The 26,937-nt window shown below is 37.9% G+C and overlaps 1 protein-coding gene across 1 annotated transcript; it reads right to left on the reverse strand.

Moving 5' to 3' along the window:
* LOC127810098 (uncharacterized) lies at positions 1 to 24,962 on the reverse strand. The gene is made up of 6 exons (XM_052349353.1): positions 24,720 to 24,962; positions 24,465 to 24,601; positions 3,140 to 3,492; positions 1,622 to 1,718; positions 1,263 to 1,550; positions 1 to 1,153 (listed from the first exon to the last, which is right to left on the reverse strand). Exons 1-6 carry the CDS (start codon positions 24,859 to 24,861, stop codon positions 185 to 187), a joined length of 1,986 nt encoding a protein of 661 aa, XP_052205313.1. The 5' UTR covers positions 24,862 to 24,962; the 3' UTR covers positions 1 to 184.
* Between the last annotated feature and the right edge of the window lie 1,975 nt (positions 24,963 to 26,937).

Below are 26,937 nucleotides of genomic sequence, written 5' to 3' on the forward strand. Positions count from 1 at the left end.
TGGCAGGGTTCCTAAGGCATCAAATGAACTCAACATGGCATGACACCAATAGAACGGCATGCCGCCAAAATTTTAGTCCCTCATTTCAAACACAAAAAGAAAAAAAGTATAGCAAGTCAATCTTTATAGAAAATTACTGGTTATTCTACCTTCTGTTTTTGGATAAGCAAAGGTTATTCTACCATTAATTTCTTGATTTCTTTCTGGATGACTTAGAGGGCTTGGGTTGCTCTGCACCAGCATTCTGCGTCCCTACTTTGGACGAGGTTTGGTTTGATTTTGTGCTGGTATTGGCAGCCTCTTTTGCCACAGCACCTTGAGAACCCCTCACCTGAGCCGCTCTCTTATCCTTTCTCTTTGGCCTGTAGCTAGACCTCTCCCGCTTAGGTAGCCACCGTTCTGGATCCGGTGGGGGACCTGGGTTTGCAGGGTCAAAACCTTTTGGGTACCTTGGCTTTCTCTTTCTCTTCTTCTTTGATTTATCCTTAACCTTTACTTCAAACGGATCGGTTACCCCCACATGAGGCCCATTTTCAATGTGCTTTGCACCAGAAGTCTTCTCCAAGCTATCTACGTCAACTGCCTTCAGACCAGGTAGTGGTTTCAACTGCTTCTCATAAGCTTCTGCTTTTTCAATATCTGAATGGGCAGCTGTCTTAACTAGCCCGACCAAAGCTTCAATACTGCCGTGGCTTTTGACAAGCTCCTCATATAACTGGGCAGCCTCTTCCTTTCGCCCATGCTTAAGTTTAAAGGAGGCTGCTTCCTGCATGATAACATTGAGCTTGTTATCTTCAGCCATGGCATTTGACCAGCAGTGAATTGCAGAATCAAACACAGCAACTGCTCCCTCAATATCTCCAGCACGCTCTTTAAGTGACACAAGGGTGGCAACAGTGGCAGGCAGGTGTTGAATGTCAGGTATTTTTGCCAGGGACTCAGCTGCTACTTGAGGGTGGCCTGCACCAGCAGCAACCTGTGCCCTAGAAAGCAGAAGAATCTTTGACTTATCAGGGACCTTTTCTGCAAATTGTCCTAGTATTTCTTCAGCTCTTCCAGCCTTGTTCTCTCTCACCAACAATGCAGCTTGTAACAGTATTGGCAGCACACTTTCAGGAAACAGGTCACGAAGCGCAGAAACAAGTTCCCGAGCCTGTATTCATCATTGTAAATAAGAATTTACAGAAAAACGAAGACATGCAAGAAAAAGAGAAAGCCAGGAGTTAAGAAACATGGAAACAAATGCATGTTAAATTTAACACCTGATCCATCCTATTTGTGTGAAGTAGCAGAAGCACACGGTTTGTGTATATTGCTTCCCTTTGCCTGGGTGAAAGTTTCAAGTCAAGCCCACGGGCAAGTTGGAAGCTCTGTGAGCCACTTTCTTTCTCTATTAACCGATCAAGTTTCCTTAGGCTGTCAGAGACATCCTTTGGACCCTTCAATGATACAAGGTTATTGATTGCCACTGCAAGTGATGATTCATCCGCCAGATTTCTCTTTATAAAATCTGTGTAAGCTTCAATGGCTTCTTGTGCATGGCCCAGGAACTGAAGAAACAAGCCAATTTTGATAAATTGACGAGTGTATATAATCAAATGAAGAATATAACATGTTCTACCTGCTGCACATATGCCAACTGAACAGTTATGGGAGCCAATTCGATCTCTATGTCATCATCAGCCCAATTCTCTTCCATTAGTGTCTCCTGACCAATTCTGTCAAAAATAAATAAACATAAATATAAATAAAATGTTTCTTCAAATATGTAGGACAACTAAATATTAGGAGGTTCCAATTCAAGAAAAACATAGCTAATGTAGATTTTGAAACATAACTAAGTGTAGACTACGCCCAAACAATAAGAGTCTGGACTACAATTGAGATGGTAATTAATTAGTAATTCTAACACAGGTTCACAGTGGTATTGGAGTCCGGTCAAGTTCACAAAGCAAAGCATATGTTTTAAGTAGGCCCATCAACCCCCCCACCCCCAAACACACACACACAAAAAAAAGAAATCCCCCTAAAAATTTCCCAATCTTTTAACAACCAACAAAAAGAGGCATCGGGTAACTTGGGATGCTGAAGAAAGAACTTTTTAACAGGGTAAGCCTACCTCCTTTCGATAAATATTGTGGTATCACAACACAAGCCTATTCTTATCTAACACCAATGTAAAAGGACCAGATCTACAACCCGAAGATGCAGCCACCTTTTCAATATTAACCACATTATCAATAAGAATAATCTCACCTTTAGAGCAATTAACAAGCAAACCAAGCACTGCCTTGGAACATAGAAATGCACACCTTAAAGTGCATAAAGCTTTAATTCTCACAACACCAACCAGGCAAAATAAACGTTAAGTCAATTGAAATACTACACACACAAAACAAAGAGTGCACGTCTACCATTATAAACACTACCCATGGTTCCTTTTCTCATATCTAAAAGACATGAACTTACTAAACAAAACAAGTGTTTTTATTAACCAATGAGAATGGTAAATCAGCTTTTCAAAATATAAGCATGTGTTATAAATTATAATTTACCCTACATTAGAGAGGAAGTGAATATTACAGTTCAATGCACAAAACAGCATGCCATGAAAGCCTTATGATGCCTAATGCATATCTGCTTCAGTCTGAAAAAAGAGTTCCTTAGAAGGAATTGTGCTTTCAAGCAGCTTACAGACAGTTGTGGAAGACAAACAGATAGATATTGGGAATTCACAAGGCATATATTTTTTTAGATTGTCTGTAAGAGGCATGCAACAAAAGCACTGATGATGAATTAATAAGATAACCAGAAGAGACCATTTTTCTTTTACATGGCAAGACATTGTAAGCACAACAAATACTTCACAGTTCACACAACTACCATTTCCATGCTTGTACCTTTACAGGAACTAGGAACTTTATAAAAGGTTGCATCCAAACAAAAGATCCACAAAATGAATACTAATCACAGAGGAAAGACAGCTAAAAGTCTAAGCAACAAATAGTGACAGCAGCACCATAGGGGCCAGCAATAGCAAAGCAGCAACACAACAGATTATAAAAATAATAATTTATCTTTTGAAATTAGAAAGTAAAATGGAAATTCTAATCAATTTCCACAAGTTGTAGTCGCTCACCTTCGAGCTGACAGTAGGAGTTGCTCTGCCTCTGTATAATTGTGCCTTTCAATCAATGAACAAGCTGTGTTGTATGCCAACTCAAAGCTGCTAGATGCTTTAACTCTGAGCGCCTCCATCACTCCTTGCACCTCAGAAGCCCTCCCAGCAGACACTAAACCAGCGATGAGATTTATCTCCAATGACTCTATTTTGGATTTCTGAAGCTTCTGATAAATATCTAAAGAAGCATCCATTTTTCCTAGACGAAATAGAATCTGAGATTGCAACATCATGGCTGCAGAGTTTCCCTCTTGGGCTTTCAATGATTCTAAAGCTTCATTTAGTTTATTTTGTCTGTACAAGCAGTATGCCTATTCAGAAATGACAGAAGACAACAAAATAACATCATCAGTAGAGGAATTATAGCATCCCACCCTTTAAGATAAAACAGATACAGCTATACACAAAACTGACAACAATGGTTCAATTTGAGAAACCTATCATCAAATAAATATATGATTAAAGACGATTCACATATTTTCATTTGTGCATATTTGAGAGGCTGCTGACATAATTTTGGTTCCTTTATATCACTTAAACTAAAGGTGGAGTTATTCAATAATGCTAAAAAGAAAGAACAAAGAACAAAAAGATAAAGGAAGGAGAATAAGTTAAAAGAACAATCTGGTCATACATGTTAGCACAAGATTGCCATGAAAAATAAGAATGCATCAAGTTATACTCTAGAAACAATGCACACCTCCAATTTAGATTTTCTCAACTAGTAGCTACTTTTGAGAAGGATTCTCAAATAAAAATAATAAAATGTCTGGTTCTTTCATGCTACATGAATTTTTTTGGCCAAATGTATAGCTCGCCAAGCAAGCTTTTAATCACACCAATTCCTTTCAAGTAGAGCTGATTTATAAGTAACCTCGTCATAAGCAGGCCAGAGCTATAATAGGGTCAGAGTGGTTCTCAAGAACTTGGGTGTATACTTACAGGAGAGCAGTGGTTGTAGCAGATTAGTTCCCAGGGGGGTAGAGCAGTTAGCAGTTATTTCTTTGTTATAACTGAAAAACTGCATAAGGAGTAGCTATATAAAGCTACTTGAGAACTCTATTGAGGTTATAGAAGAAATAAGAAATCTGAAATTCTTCTCTCTTCAATTCTCTCTCTATTCTCTCTGTTTCTCCCTAATTTCTCTCAGTTTTCGCCCTCTTCTTTCTCTTTCCCTCTCTCGTTCTACATTCTGTTCTTCATCATACCCTAAGTCAGGACAGGATCCTGACAGTGGTCTCAGCAAAACTGCAATGCAATAATGTCAGAAAAACACAAGGGAGGTAGTAATCATGACTGCAAAAGACAAACACCAGGAATGGAAGACACAAAGTGTTTGCTGTAAAGTGCTATAATGAGAAAGAAGGCAGGGACTTGAATGAAGTAGGTATTATTTCCAGTTTAAAACGTTGCTCCATATAGGTGTTGCTTGTCATGGTTGCTGTATAACATTTGGAAACAGCAATCTGATGTCAAGACAGCATTCCTTCATGGTGAGCATAAAAACAAACTTACTAGAATCAGCATATCATTGATCCAAGTACATAGAGCCACGTGTGTTCCCCCAAAAAATATCATTATAAAGCTTCCAGATGGTTATTTTGTGCATTTCTCATTCCATGTGGATGAGGTGCTCATTGTAGCCAAGGATATGTCTAAGATTGATAGGTCGGATGCTTGACTTAATGGCAAGTTTCAGGTGAAAATATAGGCTGTGGAAGAACAGATTTTGGGCATGTAAATTCAAAGACAGGAAAGTTGTAATTGCACAAGTAGATCAGAAACTTTTGACTAAAAGAAGACCCCAGGGTGTGGACCTACAGCAAGGTAAAGAGCAAGCTTATTTTCATTATATAGAAAAAGTGAGGTGATAGGTTGACTCTTCTACTTACTTGGAGGCTCTCCTATGGGTCAAGGCAGGATGATCAAGGCTGGATGCCTAGCTTCTATCTGATTGAAAAGAGGGATAACGATTGAGGAAAGGCCCTTTTCCTATCCCCAGCGGACTTCATTCCTTCCCTCTAGTTCATTAAAAAAGGCAATTTTCGGTGCTCATATTGGGTTGTTGCTTTGTGGTGTCATTGCAATGGCAGTTAGCATGGTGACCCCTACCAGCAGGAAGACAGTCAAAAGACGCCAAAGGGTGTATCACTGACAACAGTCTCCACGAGTGGCTTGTTAAAGTATCCAATATGTCTAAGGTGTGGCAATCTCAACTAGTTGGATGGCTTTGGTTATAGTTAACCACTGCTTGTCCCATTCCCAGTAGCGCTACTTTCATGTTCAAGAAAGAAGATGTTCAAGCTCTCACTCAAATCAAAGGAAGATCCAGTTGACTTGCTTTTTAAGTTTATCTTGAAGTTGTAAGTGCAGATTTTATGGTTATAAATTAATATAATCAATAGGATTAATTTCAGAGTAGTTCTAATTGTTTTAAAGTTTATCGTGGCCATAAAATGGCATGTCAAAGCATTATGGAATTTTAGTTGTGATAATGGACAAAAAATGAAAAAATTAATTCCCAAATAGTCTGAACCATTTCTCTCTCTCCTCCTCTGCTCCTTCATCTTCTCTACCTTTCTCTTCTATCTTCTCTTTTCCCACTTCTTGTCCTCTCCCTCTTCTATTCCTCTATCAGTTTCACATTAAACTTCATAGCAGAGAGAGAAAACTTCAATGCATTTCAGCTAGTGAAATGCCCAGCAACACCAAATCATCTCCTTCATACCCAACTGCTTGCTGCAGTTCTTCTTCTCAGTCACAAAAAATGTCCACATACACTGTTACTGCAACCAGAACATCCTAACACTGTTGTTTTAGCTGATCACATAATCTCTTCGCTTGGGTGTTGTTATGTGATCACCAGAGCAATAGCCTGATGGAAGAGACAATGTAATACTTTAAACCTTTTTTTCTTTTTTGGCGGTACCAAATCTGTAACTGGAATAAGGGCCTACCTTTGAATTTTATCAACCTTGCCTAGCTCAAACCTTGATTCAAGGCCTTAAATCCATCAACCATTTTTTCCAAGCCAAGTGAAGGGGAACAGCCAGAACATTGTGACAGATTGAAGAAGAAGATTATAATAATTGAGAGAGAGAAGAAGAGGTTTGACAAGAGAAGAAAATCCGAGAGAGAGAGAGAGAAATCAGTTGTATTGAATATTAATCAAAACCATAAATCTCTTATTAGATCATAAGCCTATTTATAGGCCGAACTCTAACTAAAAGGCAACTACCCTACCTACAATTATCTTAACAAAATAATTAAAAGATAAAATCTAATAAAAACTAACAGCCTATTTATAGATGGAGAGTGCTGAAAGAGCATTTGAGAACATGAAGAAGAGAATGAAGAAAACTCCAGTAATGTGACTTTGTTACATTTTGACCTCCCGAAGGTGTTTGAAGTGGGGTGAGATGTATCGGTATAGGCATAGGATGATTTCTTAGCGATAAGTGTTACCCTATTGCTTACTTTAGTGAGAAATTGAGCAAGGCTAAAAAAATGTTATCCATCTATAGCAAGAAAGTATATACCACATCGCAAGTTTTGCACCATTGATGCCACTACTTGTTATCTTAAGAATGTATTCTCCGTTCTGATCATATGGCTCTTTGTTTTCTTAACTCTTGAAAAAAAAGAAGAACCATGTGTATGGTCATTGGACTGGGTATTCGCAAGCAATTCCTTTATCTTAAACCATAGGTCAAAAGTTGAGAATAAAGTAATTGATTCCCTTGATAGAAGCATGTCCATGTTTTTAACATAAGTGTTCTAGGGGTTGAGAGGAGCAAAGAACATAAGGAAAGAAATAGAGAGAAGAACAAAATTGAGAACCTGAGAAAAGAATAGGAGAAGAGAAAAGAAAAAGAAAGAGAGGAAACCAATGTAAAATATCAGAAACCCTAGGAGAGAAGATCGACTAAAGAAGAGAAGAAATAAGCGAACAAGAGGAGAGAAAAATTATACTAACTTCATAATTCAGATTTCAAAATAATCCACCACAAACAAACAGACAGCTTTGCTGTTTATATAGAAAACAGCTAAAGCTTTACAGCAACATACTAAAACGCGCTAAGGCAGCTTAAATTAAAAACACACAGCAAGCTACCAAGCTACAATATAAACTACTGTATACAAAGTACTTTAACATTCCCCCTCAATTAGAACTCTCCTGAACTATAAGCTGCTGCCCACAAGATGCTGTAACATTCCCCCTCAATGAGAACTCGTCTGAACTGCCACCCTTGTGCACTGGAGAAAATTTTAAGCCAAGTTTATTACACAAAAACTGAAAACGAGCCTGAGAGAGCCCTTTTGTAAAAACATCAGCAATCTGGTGTTCTGTAGGAACATATCTGATCTCTATTTCATCCTTTTCAACTTTTTCTCGAATGAAATGAATATCAAGCTCTATATGCTTAGTTCTCCCATGAAAAACTGGATTTTCAGCCATACTCTTAGCAGCCAAATTGTCAGTCCACACAATAGGTTTAGAAGGAATAGAATCTAAAAATCCCAGCTCAGAAAATAAGGACTTCAGCCATAATAATTCTGTTACACCTTGAGCAATGGCACAGTATTCAGCCTCACTAACTGATCAAGCAACCACTGTTTGTTTTCTAGAATCCCAAACAATCATATTACAACCAAGAAAGGCAAAAAACCACTGGTGGAGCGCCTTGTAACCTTACACCCTTCATGATCTGCATCGGTGTATACTGAAAGAGCTAAACTACCAAGTGAGGGAGAGAAGAAAAGACCATAACCCACCATGCCTTTCAAATATCTAAGCATCCGTTTACAAGCAACCCAATGCTGGACTTTAGGAGATGCCAAAAACTGATTTAATCTATTCACCACAAAGGCAATATATGGCCGAGTGAATGTCAAGTATTGAAGAGAGCTAATTAGAGTTCGATACAAAGATGGATTAGAAAATAGTTCACCTTCATTTGTAAGAGAAAATGCAGAAGTTGCAGGAGTTGCACAAGGCTTACAGTCATACATATCAGCTTTCTTCAACAAATCCATGGTGTACTTGGTTTGGGTTAAGTAAATTCCATCTGAATTTCGAAAAGCTTCAAACCCTAAGAAGTAATTGACTGAACCTAGTGTTTTTAAGGAAAAAGTGCTGTCCAAATCTCTAATACAAAGCTGAAGAGCAGCAGAATCTGATCCAGTTATCAGAATATCATTAACATAAACCAAAGCAAATAAAACATAAGAGGCAGTCCGTTTAATAAAGAGAGAAGCATCAAAAGTAGCTCTTGTGAAACCCCAATTCTGAAATGCAGATTTCAACTTTACATACCAAGCACGAGGTGCTTGTTTTAAACCATAGAGGGATTTCTTTAATTTGCAAACATGAGAGGGTTATCTAGAATTCACAAAACCCTCAGGTCGAATCATGTAAACAATCTCTTCCAAGTCTCCATTTAGAAAAGCATTATTAATATCAACTTGTTGTATATCCCAACTGATGCGGTCACCAATCAAAACTTGGCCCAAGGCCGACCCAACCAAACCGGAACAATATCACCAAAATAGTAGTGCCATAATGTTATTTTAATACTTCTTAGGTTTTAGAACTCTACTTAATTTAGGATTCTACTTTATATTTCTACTTAATTTAGGATTCTATTTCTTGTTTCTACTTGATTTAGGATTCTACTTTATATTTCTACTTGATTTAGGATTCTATTTCTTGTTTCTACTTGATTTAGGATTCTACTTCATGTTTGATTAGGATTTTATTTTTATTAGGATTCTAGTTAACTTCTATTTATGATTTATTTCTATTATGATTCTAGTTGGATTTTGTTTTCCAAATATTAGATGGATTTGGATTGGCTAAATACTATAAATATGCCTAGGATCTAGAGTTTGTAATCAAGTTTTAATCAATCAAATTTCAGCAACCTATTTGGGTTTTCTTAGCAAAACAGTCTTATTTTTGCGTCTTCTTGAAAGCCAAGCTTCGGCCATTGAAGTTTGCTCTTTCAAGGGTTTATTTTGGTGTGTTTTTTCATACACGCGCTACACGCTACATCAGGTGGTATCAGAGCAGTTAATCAACCAATCCGATGGCCAATCTTGAAGGTAACGGTAGCAACCAGCCTCGTGACGGTGATCAGGGGTTATCCGCAGTTTGGAGAGCAATCGAAGAACAGCTGGAAGTAACTCGTACTATCTAGCAGCGATTAGAGCAACATAGCAACCAATTGGGCACCTTACTACGAGTTGATGATGACAAGAACTTGAATAATGGGGTGAATCAAGCCGGAGCGGGAAGACCACCCATTAATCATGTCCTTATTAATCCTAGAAGACTAGTGATTGAAGATAGCAACGAAGAGGATGATTTTGGTCGAGCAATAGCTAACCCTAGTGGTAGAGGGGTTAGGAGGAATGCGCATCAGCACAACCACTGGGGCAACGATGAGTATAAACTAAAAGTTGATATTCCCACCTTTAATGGAGATCTTGATATTGAGGGGTTCCTAGATTGGATCACTGAGATTGACCGTTTTTTCGAATACATGGAGATCCCAGATGAACGACAAGTAAAGTTAGTGGCTTACAGGTTGAAAGGCGGTGCATCTGTTTGGTGGGAGCAATTAAGAGAAACGGGATTGAGGGAAGGCCGACTGCCAGTTCAGACATGGAGACAAATGAAACAACTGTTAAGAGATAGGTTTTTGCCCCCTGACTATGAATAATATATGTTTGAAGCTTATCAAAGATGTGCACAGGGAATGAAGAGTGTGAATGAATATACCTCTGAGTTTCTGCGATTGGCGGAGAGAAACCAATTGTCAGAAAGTGACAATCAACAAGCAGCTCGTTACTTGAATGGATTGAAGCCTACTATTCGTGATAAAATTGGGGTTCAGATGGTTCTGAGTGTGCAAGAAGCAAGGAACTTAGCTTTAAAGGCTGAGTTAATGTTGAGTGAGAGATCTCGTAATGACAACTATCATCGGTATAGTGGGAATGAAAATAAACAACCAGCTTTTGATAAAGGCAAGTCAGTTCAAGGAGCGCAACCCTCCAATCCACCCCATACAACAACCCTAATAAGGCTACAACGGGGGAAAACATTCGAGGTACTACTACTAATTTTCCAAAATCCCCTAATCCTTATGCAAAGCTTATTCTTTTAAAATGTTTCAAGTGCAATGAGGTTGGGCATTGATCTAGTGATTGTCCAAGGAGGAAAACAGTTAACATTGTAGAAAAGGAAGAGGAAGATGTTGCTGAAGAGGAAGTATATTGCGGGCCTGATAGGGAGGATGAAGAAGAAAATTATGGACATGGGCAATATACTTGTGTAGTAAGGAAGTTAATGCTATCTCAAAAGAATGAAGATACTACTCAACGACATAAGTTTTTTCGCACGAGATGTACGGTGAAAGGAAAAATCTTTGAGTTGATTATTGATAGTGGAAGTCAGGAGAACATCATAGGAAGAGACGTGGTGGCAAAGATGCAGTTAACTCCTGAAAAACATCCAAGCCCTTACATGATTGGATAGATCAAAGAAGTTGGTGGCATACATGTGGATGAACGTTGCAGGGTGCCTTTTTCTATTGGTAAGTACTCCGATGAAGTCTATTGTGATATTGTTGATATGGATGCTTGCCATATTTTATTTGGGAGGCCTTGGCAATTTGATGTGGATGCTAAGCACTCAGGTCGGAAGAACACATATCAGCTTGAAAAAGAAGGTGTGCGTTATACTTTGTTACCCATAGTGGAAAAGAATCAAACCAAAGCTTCTAAAGTGGAGCTTGATTTCGAAGATTATGTTGTCCCAGCAACCTCAACGTTTGCAAACTCAGGTCTGATTTATGCTGCTAACATGACAGAAACTCCAAGGTTCTTGACTCATACTGAGGTATTTTCCAATCCCGATGGCTCAAGCATTGCCTCGCAACCCAAGGATGGTGGTGTTTCTTCTGATCGACTTGCGACTGTAAAGGAGATGGAGGTCATGGTAGCAAATCCTTCTACAGTTTATTCAAGCTCTGACATGGTTGAATCTAAGGCAATAAGAACATATTCACCTTTGCAATTGCAAAAGCAAGATGGTCACATGGGTCTCTTTGTGGATAGGGGTGTTGGATCTCCTAGGCTAGTTAACTCAATTGCTGCTATAGCTGATCAAGTGCTTAGACCAAATGAGGATTCAAGCATCAAGATTTTAAGTGATGGAGAGACTGCTGATAGCAGTGTTCGAAAATTCGGCCTAGGCGCCACCTAGGCGCTGAGCGGCAACCGACCGCAGCGATTTAGGGCTACTCGGTAGCCCTATGCGCCATGGCCGACTAATCGGTCCGCGACGCCGCCTAGGCGGACCAGGCGACGCCTAACCGCCTGGGCGGCCGCCTGGGTCGCGCACAACTTGGGCCACCTAGATCGTGCGCGTCTTGGGCCAACCTTTTTTCCCCCTCCCTTTCTCTATTTTCCGATCCCCTTTCCCTTTCTCTCTCTGGTTGTGTTCATCGCGGCTCCTCTCTCTCTCTCTCGCCTTCGATCTCCTCTTGGTTGTTCACCACCACCATTGATCTCTTCTCTTGGGCTTGCTCTCTCGTTGCTGCCGACCTCACCTGTTGCCTGTTGATCGTTCTCTCTCGTCGCCGTTCGCGTCTTGCTACGATATGTATCCAACCATCCATCTTCCTCCGCCAACGCAAGCTTGCATTTCTGCAGCAACTCAGCAGCAAGCAGCAACGCAAAGCTGCTCGTGGCTCACTTGCGTATTGCTTGCTTGCTGCTTCAACAAGCAGCAAGCTTGCTGTGTCAGCTTACTGCTTCAAGCAGCAGCTGATTTCATTTCATTAGATGAGTTTTAATTAAATTTTAATGTATATTATTGAAATTATTCAATACTCAGGGAAAAACAAGAGTCAGGAAGTGAAATGAATGATTCAGATAGGACTGGAAGTACGGGAGCATCGTCCGAGGCCTCCTCAATTCTTAAAAGGAAGTCAAATGATGTCGGATGGGAGTATGGAATGTTAATTGATCCGAAAAATATGGATAAAATTAAATGTAAGTTGTGTGGTAAAATTATGTCTGGAGGTGTTTACAGAGTAAAAGAACACATTGGCCACATTTCTGGAAATGTTTCTGCATGTCCAAAATCTTCTCCAATTGATCAAGCCAAATGTAAGAATGCTATTGCCGAGGCAAAGAATAAGAGGAAAAATAAGAAGGAGGAGGAAGATTTGATGAGATCAACTGTTAATATCTCCGAAAGAGTGGAAGGGGATGATGAAGATGAATTGCAAGAGTTAGGTAGCAGAAAAACATCCCGTACTCTTGGCCCTATCGATAAGTTTGCAAGCTCTATCAGCCCTGAAACTTGTTTGAGTGCGAGAATGAGCCAAAGGCAACAAACTATTAGTGAAGCACTATTTAAGAGAGAACACAGTCTGTTCGTGAATATTGTGCTAGATGGGTGTATGAAGCTGGTATACCTTTCAATGCGATTGACAATGATAGTTTCAAATTGTTTGTTGATGCGGTTGGTCAATTTGGGCCGGGCTTCAAACCTCCCAGTCAATACCAATTGAAGGAACCACTATTAAAGGGGGAAGTTGACAGAATAAAAGAGTTATTGAAGAAGCATGAAGAAGAGTGGGCACGAATTGGGTGCTCCATTATGACAGATGCTTGGACAGATAGAAAAAGGAGGAGCATCATGAACCTATGTGTTAATTCTAATGCAGGTACTGCTTTCCTTTCTTCTAGAGAGTCTTCAGATGAAGCACATACAAGTGAACTTATCTTTGAGTATGTGGATAAATGCATTGAGCAAGTTGGGCCACAAAACGTCATCCAAGTAGTAACCGACAATGCTGCCAATAATATGGGAGCGGCAAAATTATTGAAGGTGAAGAGGCCAAATATCTTTTGGACCTCATGTGCTACTCACACCATCAATTTGATACTTGAAAGTATTGGAAAACTACCGAAGTATAAGAAAGTCATTGATCAGGCCAAGAGTTTCACAATCTTCATTTATGCACACCATAAGACCTTGTCCTTAATGAGGTCATTTACGAAGAAGAGGGATATAGTGAGACCAGGAGTCACTAGATTCGCTTCTACTTTCTTGACTTTACAGAGTTTAATGGAGAAAAAAGCCCAACTGAGGGCAATGTTTACCAGCTCTGAATGGGAGGAGTGCAAATGGTCAAAGATTGTTAAAGGGAAAGCAGCCTATGCTACTGTGATGAGCATTGCTTTTTGGAATGGTGTGACTGTATGCCTTAAAGTTTTTGCACCTTTGGTGAAGGTGCTTCGAATTGTTAATACGGATAGAATGCCTTCTATAGGCTTTTTATGTGGAGAGATTAAGCAAGCAAAGGAAGATATTAAGGAGGTCTTAAATAATCTTGAAAAGAACTATAAGCCTATTATGGAGATTATTGAAGCAAGGGTAAAAGATAGGCTAGATAGTCCACTACATTTTGCAGCTTACCTTTTGAATCCCTACTACTTTTTCAAGGATATGGATATACAACTTGATAATGAAGTGATGGATGGGCTTTTTAACTGTGTGGAGATGTTTTATCATTATGATGGTGAATTGCAAGGCCATGTTATAAATGTTGAGTTGCCAAAGTATACTCGTAAAGATGGAGCTTTTGGAAAATCGTGAGCAACTCAAGGGTGTGCGAAAAATGATGACAATTATAATCCAGGTATAAAATTCTTTTAATCCTTTCTATTGTGTATTAGTGTATAAATTAAATTTGTTTACTTTATACTTGTTTGACCTATGTAGTTACATGGTGGATGACTTATGGAAATCAAACTCCAAACTTGCAACGAATGGCGAGAAAGATTCTCTTGTTAACCACTAGTTCATCCGGTTGTGAAAGAAATTGGAGCACTTTTGAAGGAGTTAGTGTATATATGAATTATATTTATTTACTATCAATTAGTTATCCTTATTCAGTTATCATTTATATTGATATTGCTTTTATTTTATTTATGTAGATACATACGAAGAAAAGAAATAGACTAGACGTGAATCGATTGAACAATCTAGTCTATGTTCAATTTAATGCGAAATTGATGAACAAGCACAAAAGGGAGAAGGAAAGGAATGTTGATGTGCTACTTGCTAGTGATGCTAGTAATGCACAATGATGGATCGTTGATGGAGAAGATGATGAAGAAGTTGAGCCTGGTACGGGGCTCACTTGGGAAGTGGTTGGTGAAGCATCGGGAGCAGACGAGATGCTTCAAGCTTGAAGAAGTTCTAGGATGAGAGAGCTTCATGAAGATGATTTTCAATCAGAAGAAGAAGATGAGCAAGAAATCAATGAATTTGATTTTGAGTCCGATGAAGATCGTGTATTGGAAGAATATGGAGAGGAAGAAGACCAATTAGATAGTTAGACTTAGATTCTTTGGATATGGTTTATGTTGTATTATTGCTACTTCTACCTTCTTGAACTTATAACTAATATAATACTTTATTTTCTGAGTCTTAATTCCATTATTTCACTTGTCTTTTCAACTTTGATTTACCTGAAAATAATATCAAATTACATCAAAAAGTTTTTAGAAAAAAAAAAAAAAATCATTTTTCCTAGGCGCCCTAGGCGCTAGGCCCCAGCCTGGCGCCCGACTAGCGCCTAGCGCATTTTTGAACACTGGCTGGTAGTCATGGAATAAGCTTTTATTTGAAACAGTTGCAAAATAATACTTCTCCAGGCAAGAAAAATCTACAGATGAATTCGGAAGCTGTTGAAGAGTCAAAATCAAGAAAACTGATGAAAAGAGAAGGACCTATGATAAAATTTACCATATTAGAAAAGCATTCAAGATGGAATGTTCAACGTCCTCAATCTAACAGTAATAATACAGTGGAGGCAGATGGAAACAAACATGGCGATGGTTGGACCCATGCCAACCCAGATATGGCTAAGAAGGGGAGGAATGTCTTTGCTCATGTTCCCTTAGTAAAAAAGTTCAAGCGGTTCAGGAAAATGTCAAGCAACGGTTGCACAAATAAGAAGTATAAGGCGACAGCTGACAAGCATAGGAAGCACAAGTTATTTGAGGTTGAAGATGAAGTCATGATATTCTTGAAGAAGGAACGGATTCCAACAGGAAAGCAAAACAAGTTCAAATCAAAGAAATATGGTCATTACAAGATTACGAAGAAGACCAATGATAATGCTTATGTTGTGGATTTGCCTAATCATATGAGTATTTTCAAACATTCAATGTGGCTAATCTCTCTTCGTACTTACCGGATGTGGATTTGTCCAAACAGAATCAAAATTCGAGGTCGAATTTTTTCTCAAGTGAAGGTGAATGATGCAGTCACCAATCAAGACTCGGCCCAAGGCCGACCCAACCAAACCGAAACAGTATCACCAAAATAGTAGTGCCATAATGTTATTTTAATACTTCTTAGGTTTTAGAATTCTACTTGATTTAGGATTCTACTTCATATTTGATTAGGATTTTATTTTTATTAGGATTCTAGTTAACTTTTATTTATGATTTATTTCTATTATGATTCTAGTTGGATTTTGTTTTCCAAATATTAGATGGATTTGGATTAGCTAAATACTATAAATATGTCTAAGATCTAGAGTTTGTAATCAAGTTTTAATCAATCAAATTTCAGTAACCTATTTGGGTTTTCTTAGCAAAACAGTCTTGTTTTTGCGTCTTTTTGAAAGCCAAGCTTCGGCCATTGAAGTTTGCTCTTTCAAGGGTTTATTTTAATGTGTTTTTTCACACACGCGCTACACACTGCGTCACCAACCAAAGAAGGCAACTAGGGAAAACAATACTCTGATTGTGGGAGCCATTACAACAGAGCTAAAGGTCTCAGCAAAATCCACACCAGGTGTTTGTAGAAAACCCTTAGCAACCAGCCTTCCTTTATACTTAAGAACAGAACCATCTGACTTACATTTGACCCTAAAAACCCATTTACTGCCAATGATGTTCATATCTTCTGAAAAGGGAACTAGATCCCAAGTTTTATTTCTCTGCAATGCTGCAAATTCTTCTTGCATGGCCTGCAACCATCAAGAATCTAGCAAAGCCTCATGAATTGAATAAGGTTCTAGGCAACTCACTAAGGCATGAGGGGAGGTAGTAACAAATCTTTGAGTTTTAGAGCGGGTCATCATAGGATGTATAGAAGGAGCAGCAGATGGTTTGGATTTGGGAAGTGAAATCAGCTGAATAGAGGGAACAAATGATTGTTCACAAGGAGAAGTGATAGCAGGAGAAGGTACTGAAGCTGGCGGACAAATCACTGAGTTTGACAAGGAAGGAGATAAGACAGGTGCTACTTTAGACAATTTGGAATAGGAAGGAAGAGACTGAAAATGAGAAGTAGATAACCCAACATTTGTAGTAGATGATGAAAAAGAAGGAGAAACAAATAGTGAGGGATAGGGAAAATCATTAGGATTAAAATGAACATGCCTTGATACATAGATCCTTTCGGATGGATGCAAACATTTATACCCCGCTTGAGAATGACTATATCCTAGAAACACATATTTGGATGTATGAAAAGTAAATTTGTGCTTGTTATAGGGTCTAAGAAAAGGAAAGCAAGCACAACCAAAAGGCTGGAGAAGCAAATAGTTGGGAGGTTTCTTAAACAACAACTGAAATGGACTAGAAAATTTAATAGGTGATGCTGGCAACAAATTTATGACATGAACTGCAATTTGAAAAGCTTCTACCCAATACTTAAGGGGCATATGAGAATGAGCTAATAGAGTTAACCCCATTTCAACGATATGTCGATGTTTTCTCTCAGCCACACCATTTTGTTGATGTGTGTAAGGACATGAAAACCGAGCTTGAATACCAAAGCTTCTAAGATAAGGCAAAAAGGCCTTAAACTCTCCCCCATTGTCAGTTTGTAAAGCTTTGAATTTGTGGTGATATTGCAGTTCAACAAATTTATGAAAAGTTATAAAAGTGAGTAGAGCATCTGATTTGAGTTTCAAATGATATAGCCAAGTATATCGGGTATATGCATCCACAAAGATGATATAATATCTATAACCCTCAATGGAAAGAATAGGGGAAGGCCCCCATAAATCGGAATAGACAAGTTCTAAAGGTTTAGTTGCTTTAATCTCAGAATGATTAAATGGCAGCTGTCTTAATTTCCCAAGCTTGCAAAAATCACAAAAAGGAATAGAAGAAAAAGGAACTTGAATTTTATTCAATATAAGCTGCAATACACGAGTGGATGGATGCCCCAAACGAGCATGCCATTGTTTACAAACACCAGAACTAGTGTGAACAACATTGAAACAATGATTCGGCAACTCATGACAGAATAAATGCTTATTACATGTATTGTTGTACTGTTTATTACATGGAGAAAAAGAAGTAGTTTGAACAGAATTAACAGGCTCAATAGAATGAACAGAGGGACTGATTGCAGCTAGAACAAAAGCTGAATTCAGTTGATAGAGTCCATTCCTAAGATGGCCTTGAAGTAGCACCTGTTTGGAATCCTTGTCCTTGACAACACATGAATGAGAATCAAATTCAGTAACAACATTATTATCTCGAGTTAATTGAGAAACACTAATCAAAATTTTCTTTATGTGAGGAACATGAAGAACATGAGGTAAAGAAACAAAAGATTTAGGAGAAAAGACAGAGGAAAGTCGTGTAGCACCAATAGCTGAGATAGGTAAAGACTTACCATTACCAATTGTAACTTTGCCACTGCCATGCTAGGGTGAATGATTGCATAGATTATGAACATTGGAGGTAATGTGGTTTGTGGCACCAGAATCCACAAACCATGCAAGATCAGACTGATCATAAGGCAAGAATGAAGGTTCAGATGGTTGAGGGATAGTGCCATGAGCATTGCCATGATATGAACCTAAATCAGTCATGTAGCCTTTGCTAGAGTCCCGAACAGAAGCTAGGTATGCTTGAGAATCACGAGAATTAGTCTGACCACCTAAATTTCCTCTTCCAAAATTAGCACCAGAATTCCACTAAAAATTCTTATCAAATCTGTGGTAGCACTTATCCACAAAATGACTTGGTTTGCCACAAAACTAACAATAAATTATTTTGCCATTCAATCTACCTCTCCCTCTACCTCCTCGATTATTATAACCTCCTCTAGTATTCATAACAGATCCATTTCCATTTCCATTTTGTGCTGAATAAGAAGCAACATTAACAGACATTGAAGATGACATAGGTGAATCAAAAGCAGTTGTCAAATGTGGCACATTCTGTGTGACTAACCGTTGTTCATGCATTAATAGAAGATATTGCACCTTTTCTAAATCAATTTCATCCATCTGGTATGTTATAAGACTAACAACAGTCTCATAGTCATGATCTAATCCATTTTAAAATAGCTAATAATAGCTCCTTATCAGGAAGAGGTTCTCCTATGGCTGCAAGAGCATGGCCAATCGTTTTAATCTTTAAAATGTAGTCATTAACAGAGAGAGACTCCTTCTTAACTGAACATAATTGTTGCTTTAATTGAAAAGATTTTGCAACAATTTGTCTAAAATAAAGTTTCTCCAAGGTAGACCATACCTCACCAGATGATTCACAATGAATCACCTGCGCCAGGACATCTTTATTAATGGTCGAGAAAAGCCAGCCAAGAAGAAGCTGGTTTGACCGCAGCCAATCCATATAGTCATCATTCAATTTCGTAGCTTCAGCATCACCACTGTCTGGATCCATAATAAACTTTGGAGGAGGTATTGAATTGTTTAGAAATTGAATTAGATCAAATGCTCGAATAGTCGCTAGAACTTGAGCTTTCCAAAAAATATAGTTCCCTTTGTCGAGCTTGATCGGTACATAGTTCAAAACTTTCGCAACTGCACCAAAGCTAGTATGTGAAGCCGAAGAAAGAGAGGAAGACGAACAAGGAGGAATCGACGAAGAAGAGGTACAGTGATTCGAATCGGATGCCATGACTTACGTCGAAGGCTCTAATACCATGTAAAATATTAGAAACCCTAGGAGAGAAGATCGACTAAAGAAGAGAAGAAATAAGCGAACAAGAGGAGAGAAAAATTATACTAACTTTGTAATTCAGATTTCAAAATAATCCACCACAAACAAATAGATAGCTTTGTTGTTTATATAGAAAACAGCTAAAGTTTTACAGCAACATACTAAAACACGCTAAGGCAGCTTAAATTAAAAACACACAGCAAGCTACCAAGCTACAATATAAACTACTGTATACAAAGTACTTTAACAACCAAAGGAGAAGGATGTTACAACCCTAGGGTTAGATTAGACATTTGGGGGGAAAGCTTAAAACTCAATGTAACAAATAGGAGGTTGAGTAGTTGTATGCGGTTATACGCAGGTGGTTGAGTGGTTGTAGACAATTATAACTCCTTCAGTTGACAATTAGCTCTCAACATAAAAGAGAAGCCCTTAAGAAGGCTTTTGTAAGAAGTTGGGATCAATTTTTGGAATACTAACAAAATCTCTTCAATTCTTTCCCTCTCTCAAATGTCTCTCTGTTCTTTCTCATTCTTTCGCTCTTTCTCTCTCTCGTTCTATTTGTTCCTTCCTCAACTTCTATTCTTTCTTCTTGAATTCTACCTAAATTCCCAGATTACCCAACCCTCAACTTGAAGGTGTGACAATTTGGTATTAGAGTCGGTGAACTCTGGCGGTCTTAAGGCGCGACTCGAAAGAAAGGGCAACAATTGATGGACAGCAGCAGCTCCAAGCAAGGAAGGCAATCAAGACCAAGTTTCCGATTCAATCAAAGAATGGTTGAAGGGACCCAAATGAAGCAATTGGAATCGAGGATGGAGGCATTGGAATTTGGCATGTCCCAAACCCAAGAAGCTATGATCCAGAGCCAGGAGGATATTGCGGCCATTAGGGAAAGTGTGTGAGAACTGGAGAAGGACAAGGAGATGATGGAACAATATGGTCAGAAGATCAACAGTATGTTCAACACGCTAGCTGCACTACCCCAATTCCATCTACCACTTGATTTTCCCCCAAGAACGAGTTCTGACTAAATCTTGACACAAGATGGCATTCTTCCTAAACCTAATGAAGGGCTGGAAGCAAAGGATCAACCTGCTTTGGAGCAAGGCAATCAGGTAAAAGAAACTTGATGCGGTCACCAATCAAGACTCGGCCCAAAGCTGACCCAACCAAACAAGAACAGTATCACCAGAATAGTATTTTAATACTTCTTAAGTTTTAGAATTCTACTTCATATTTCTACTTGATTTAGAATTCTATTTCATGTTAGATTAAAATTTTATTTTTGTTAGGATTCTAGTTGAATTTTACTTAGCATTTATTTTTATTAGGATTCTAGTTGACTTTTACTTAAGATTTATTTTTATTAGGATTCTAATTGAATTTTATTTACAAATATTAGATGGATTTGGATTAGCCAAACACTATAAATATATCTAGAAGTTAGGAGTTGTAATATAGTTTTCTCAATACAATTTCAGCAACCTATTTGGGTTTTTTTAGCAAAACAGTCTTATTTTTACATCTTCTTGAAGCCAAGCTTCGACCATTGAAGTTTGCTCTTTCAAAAGTTTATTTTGGTGTGTTTTCTTCATACATGCTGCGTCAAAACTCCTTCCCAAACTACTGTTCATACCGCTATGCCTCGACTGGAAATTCCAGTGTTTGAGGGTGTTAAACCACGGTGGTGGATCCATCATTGCGAAAGATTTTTCAATTCTATCGTATTAATGAGGAGCAAAAGGTTACCTTGGCAACCGCCTATCATAATGATATGGTTGACTCATGGTATCAAGGTTGGACACAAGCCATGGGTGGTGAGTCTAGTTGGGCTAAATTTTCGGGGGAATTATGTGACTAGTTTGGAGAAAAGAGTATGGTAGATGTAGTCGAAGAATTTAACAAGCTAAGGCAAGAGGGTTCAGTGATAGAATGCCAAATGCAGTTTGAGGAACTGAGAGCATTGTTGTGGACCTCTCAATCAAGCCTAACTAAACCATACTTTGTGTCCAGTTTCATTAGTGGATTAAAAGATGAGTTGAGATCTATGGTTAAGATGATGATGCCTAAAACGATGAAATAGGTGGCTAAGAAGGCAAAGTTATAGGAGCTTACTCTAGAAGCAATCTTCAAAAAGCACGGAATGCCACCGAGTAATAATCCTCCCACCAGTCAGCAAGTGTAAGGAACTCCTGAGGTTAACTCTAACCTTAGTACAATCAAAAATCCTATACCAGAGCAGAGGAGGCAGCTAGGATCGTGCTATAAATGCGGAGACAACTTTCGTCCAGGCTAGCAATGCAGAAGACTGCTACTGAACATGGAAGGACTAGAAGAAAAAGAGGAAGAAGAAGAGGCGGTTGTTTTCCATGAAGAAACCGGTGAGTGCAAGGTGATCAGCGGGGAGGAGTTGCAAAAACTATTACAGAAGGAGACTCAGGAGTCACAGCTGCATTCTATACAGGTTCTTAAGTTTAAAGAAAAGGCTAAGGCAAAGGAGGAACATTCAAAGGCTACGAACGCTGCTACACTTCTACTACTCAAAGGGAAAAAACAAAGGAGAAAGAAGGAGAAAAGGAGGTAACAAGTATTGAAAGCAGGGATTGGTTGAACCGTAGCCCGTCGCTATAAATTCTTGGGGAGAAGAATTTTCTTAAGGGGAGGGGAAATGTTACGACCCTAGGGGTAGATTAGACATTTGGGGGGAAAAGCTTAAAACTAATTGTAACAAACAAAAGGCTGAGTAGTTGTATGTAGTTATAGGCAGGTAGTTGAGTGGTTGTAGTTAGTTATAACTCCTTCAATTGACAATTACCTCTCAACAGAAAAGAGAAGCCTTTTGTAAGAAGTTGGGACCAGTTTTTGGAATAATAACAAAATCTCTTCAATCTTTTCCCTCTCTCTATTCTTTCTCACTCTTTCTCTCTCTAGTTCTATCAGTTCCTTCCTCAACTTCTATTCTTTCTTCTTGAATTCTACCTAAATTCCAAGATTGCCCAACCCTCAACTTGTTCACCCCCTTTAACAGGAGTGAACGTAACCCCCATCAGTGGGGTTAAAAAAATAAAAACCCCTTAACTGAAAAAAAATTGCAAAACTGTTTCAAAAATAAATTAATTATGTTTCAAAAAAAAAATTTATTTTTAGAATTTAACTGAAAATGTGACAGGATCAAAATTTGATGGATTAAAACTAATAAAAAAATGATAGACTTACAAAAATAATTGACAGGGTTAAAACTGAGTCAAAACTGGAAAGTGACTGTTTTCAGCAATTAATTTGTTTGAGTGACTAAAAACGATTTTTTTTTTTAAAATGACTAAAAATAATTTTTTTTTAAAACATGATTATTTTTTTAACCCCCACTGACGGGTGTTACGTTCACCCCCGTTAAAGGGGATGAACAAAATCGCACTCGTGACAAAGGAGGGGACAGAAAATCAATAACAACCTATATATACAATAATTGATAATCCAAACATATATATTTCATAAAATAGTGAGATATTTATCAGATCCCTAACAAAATAGAAATCTAAACTAAACTGGGTAACAAAAATCAAGCATTCCTATGTTTCTAAATAAGATCATAACATACTTAGAACTATAAAATCTTAGATTAATTAGAACTCTTTTATGTCCAACATTCTCTCTAGTTAAGAAAAATTCTCCTCCAGAAAATACCATAATTGAAACTACCAAATCAAATCCGTCAATCTTCTCTTAAAAATCGACATGGTGTTCTAGAATATTAATTGAATATTAATGCTCCAATAATTGCTTGGTGTTCTAGAAAGCAATGTCATGTTCTTCATCAATTTCATTGTATTCCAAGAAAAAATTCTTCAGAAAGAAATCTACAGCTTTCCATTCATTTTCCTAATTCTCCTGCTGCTGTATCTATTTTTGGGAACAACAAACTGTTGCTGCAGGGCTTGGCACACAATTTAGGATGGGATAAAATAGGGTTTTGGCTTATTTATGACGTGGACTTAAAGAGGTACTGGGTTTGGGCTAGATGATGTTATCATGTTATAAAGTTAATACTTGATAGGTCGGGCCTGAAAGTAATTGGGTTGATTAACAGATGGATTTGAGTCCAAGCAAAAGAGAGAATGGGTCAGGAATGTTAATTGGTACAACAAATGGATTGGGTCAGGCTTGTAGCTTGATGTGTCTCATTCGATATAAATAGGTTAAAATAGAAACACCGTGTCTCAATCATGTTCTAACACGATTGCAAAGACGAGTCATAAATGTCCTAAAACAACCTGCTGCAGCAGTGATCAACAAAGTGGACATACAAAGATTGAGTATTGGCTTCCAACAACCTTGTGTTTGGTCTCTTTAACAAGGTTGTGGTCTGAGGTTGCTGCTTCAGTGGTAGCAAATTGACGGCAGAAAACAAGGGTGCTCTGGCTGAAATATTTTGAGTAGGCTGTTGTTGATAGCTCTTAAGTATGGTGGTTGAAAAGCTGTAGCACCATGATGATTTGAAGTGGATTTTGAGGATTGATTGATGCTAGGCTCCAAAAACAAAATGTAGCACAGGAAGGAGAAGCAGCAGAGAAAGAAAGAAAGAAGCAAAGAAGTGTAGAAAATCAGGAGAAGAAGAAAAGAATGGGGAAAGAGAAGAAAAAAGGGAAAGAAAAAACCAAGAAAAGAAAGGAGTTAAACAAATAACAATCTCTATATTCTACAAAGGGTGTCTCTAGTACACAAGGCTCCCCACTTTGCGAGCGTTGGGAGAGAGTAGTATTTGTGCATAGCCTTCCCCTTGCTTTTTTGTAAAGAAGTAGTTTCCACAACTTGAGGCCGTGACCTAACCCTCTAAAATTATTTACATAAAAAAAAACCCTCTAAAATTCGAAAATAAATAGAAGCTTAACATTATTAAAACTATAAAATCCTAAATTAACTAGAACCCTTCGTCTCCATCAATAGTTTTCTACAAAATTTTCACTTGTCAAAAAATAAAATAGTCTGTAAGCATCTTAGCTGCACTTATTAGGAGCAAACGATGGACAAGGCAACCAACGTACGTTTGCTCAACCACATCAGGTTAATGTATGATTGTTCAACGCAGACCAATCCCACGACACTAGGACATACTCAGGAAATCCCAGTTCCACAGTTTCAACGTAAATTGCATAAACGATCTAGCAGCATAACATCAAAAACCAAAGATCCAAAAACGAGAATTTTGGGCCAACATGCATCTCCGCACATGCTGAAGGGTAGTGCTAGAATGTACCTTGAGGAAACTGAAATCAATCGCAAGCCTTCGAGAGGACTCGATGGTTGAGAAAGCTTCATCGATGCTATCAGCCTTGATCAAAGCCACGACCTTACATCGAATCGCGTCCTCGTCATTGGGGCTAATTGAAAGAACTACAAGCACAGATTTGATCCAAATGTTAAAACGAAGAACAAAAAACTCGATATAAAGAATTCGCGACCTAGCCAACACCCATCCGTAGACATATACGGTATACACAAATATGATAACCTTGATCTGCGACTTTGACGGCCTGGTCGAACTCCGACCGCTCGATGTGGCGGTTGAGGTTGGTGAAGAGATCTTCAACGGCTATTGCAGGTTGCGCCGGCGCCGGCACTGGCGAGGCTTTTGGCTTGGCCTTGGGGGGCATTGATGCTTGGGAGCCTTCTTCTGAATGCTTTCTTCGGACCCTTGTCTGCTCGAGCGGTTCTCTCTACTCTATTATCATGCGAAGGCGGAGCCTGCTAAAATGCGCTGAGGTGTGTTTAGCATTTCAATTTGGGTGTCAGCATTACTTCACATCTTGTGAGGGGCCGAGGCTCCAGCGAGCCAGCCCGATCCAAGCCCATAATAGATTTTTTTTTTTTTTAAACATGTCATATTATAATTACATTAAATATTTTATATCACATGTTATAAACATAAAAAATATATCAATTTTATCCCAAGACATAGGTCGAGCAGTCGATCAAACAATATGTCTAGTTTGCACCGGTGAGTCATGAATTTAATTTTTGCCCTACCTAATAAGACAAAGTTTTACACCTACAATTTACCTTATCTGTCGGAATTAAGAGCATAAGCGGTGGAGACCGCACAAGGACAGTCATATTAAGAATATATTAATTTTTATTTTTAAAATTAAAATCAAAATTAAACATAAAAAAGCTATAAAACTGTGATGGTTTTGTCAAAAGATTAAAAAAATTAATATTATCAACACATAAAATTAAAATTTATCATTCCTCGTATCTCCGTCTCATTTGTAATTTTGTACAAGTTAAAAAATAAATATTCAAAATTAAATAATCATAAATATTGTCCCGAATGATTGAAAATGAGTTTTCAATGTGTCATCTCATCACTTCAACTAAGGTCTATCGCATGGCATTGAGTCGATAAGTTTGATCAATTCATAACTCTCACTCTGTCAAGACGTTAGTAATAGAATGATATAATTACATAGTAATTGTTGACGAAATAGGTTTACTATGAATTTACTTTATTGACATATAAATTATCTTGATATGTTGGTAGACGTCACTCAAGATCGTCAAGATGTTTTGAGAAGATGGAGAAATCCTCATAATAGATCGAAGAGTTTAATGGATGTCAAAAGAGTTTGATGTTTACTGATTGCTACTTGGCAATGAACCTAAAAAGTCACACACCCAAAAGTAAAATGACTGAAATAAGAAATGTGCAACTTGTATTGTGTTCTTTAAGCCATTAAGAGTTAATGACAATTTTATATGCGATAAAGAAATGACCTTGCAGCATATAACACCAAACTTTCGACTCTTTTCATGAACAGTCAACAATTTCTCAAAAGTTAAAAATTGTCGACTACTCGATGAATTTTGTTGACAATTTCTATTTGGCAAATAATGTGTGAAAGCTTCAGGAATTCATAGATTGTCCACTAACTACCAAGCCACCTGTCAAAGTCTCATATTGCATGGTTTGAAATAGGAAACCACTAATTAATCTTCCATTAAACATTTACATGTATAAGATAGATTGGAAGGCTAAAGAAGAGAAAGATGGAAATTATTGGAATCTCTCTATAGAAATCCTTCTCAACAACTTATTCTTTTTTGCTTCTTTTTGTCCTTTTTGTTATTCTTTTCTCCATTTTTGCTCAAGGAGTTGAGCTAAGTTTTGAGATTGCGGAGAACAAAAAACCAGCATAATCCTTATGGCTTTCAGCTAGCAAAAAAGAAAGGTTAAAAGGTTTTAGAAGTTTGCTTGGTGTGGACCAATTAGGTCATCCCCACCTTGAGAAGGAAAAAGGTCAGCTTGTGAAGCTTCTTCTACTTCATTCTTCGAATATTTAAAGAGATATTTTACTAAATTGTTCAATTTTGCCTTCATTGTATATTATTTAAACACCCAAACTTTATATGGTTTTGTGTTTAATTCCGCTACATAAATATGATGTAAAAGTTTTTAAAAACCCACATAGCCATATGAGATACCCAACATCTACTTCATTCTAAACTATCAAGGCCTAATCAATTATGGTTGAAAAAATGAAAATTTCTCATTAATGATATTATTTACAATAAGAGAAAGATTCTAAATTTCGATTCTTTTGCTTCTTAGTGATCAACAAATACAAAACTTTACACTTTGGGAGATTGAAATCATTCTAAAAAAAAAATGTGGAAAGAGCTTAGCAGAATTAGTGGCATGCAATTGCAGGCTTTAAGTCTCGTGAGACAGA

The sequence above is a fragment of the Diospyros lotus genome, chromosome 9 (assembly GCF_014633365.1).
Source record: "Diospyros lotus cultivar Yz01 chromosome 9, ASM1463336v1, whole genome shotgun sequence".
NCBI lineage: Eukaryota > Viridiplantae > Streptophyta > Magnoliopsida > Ericales > Ebenaceae > Diospyros > Diospyros lotus.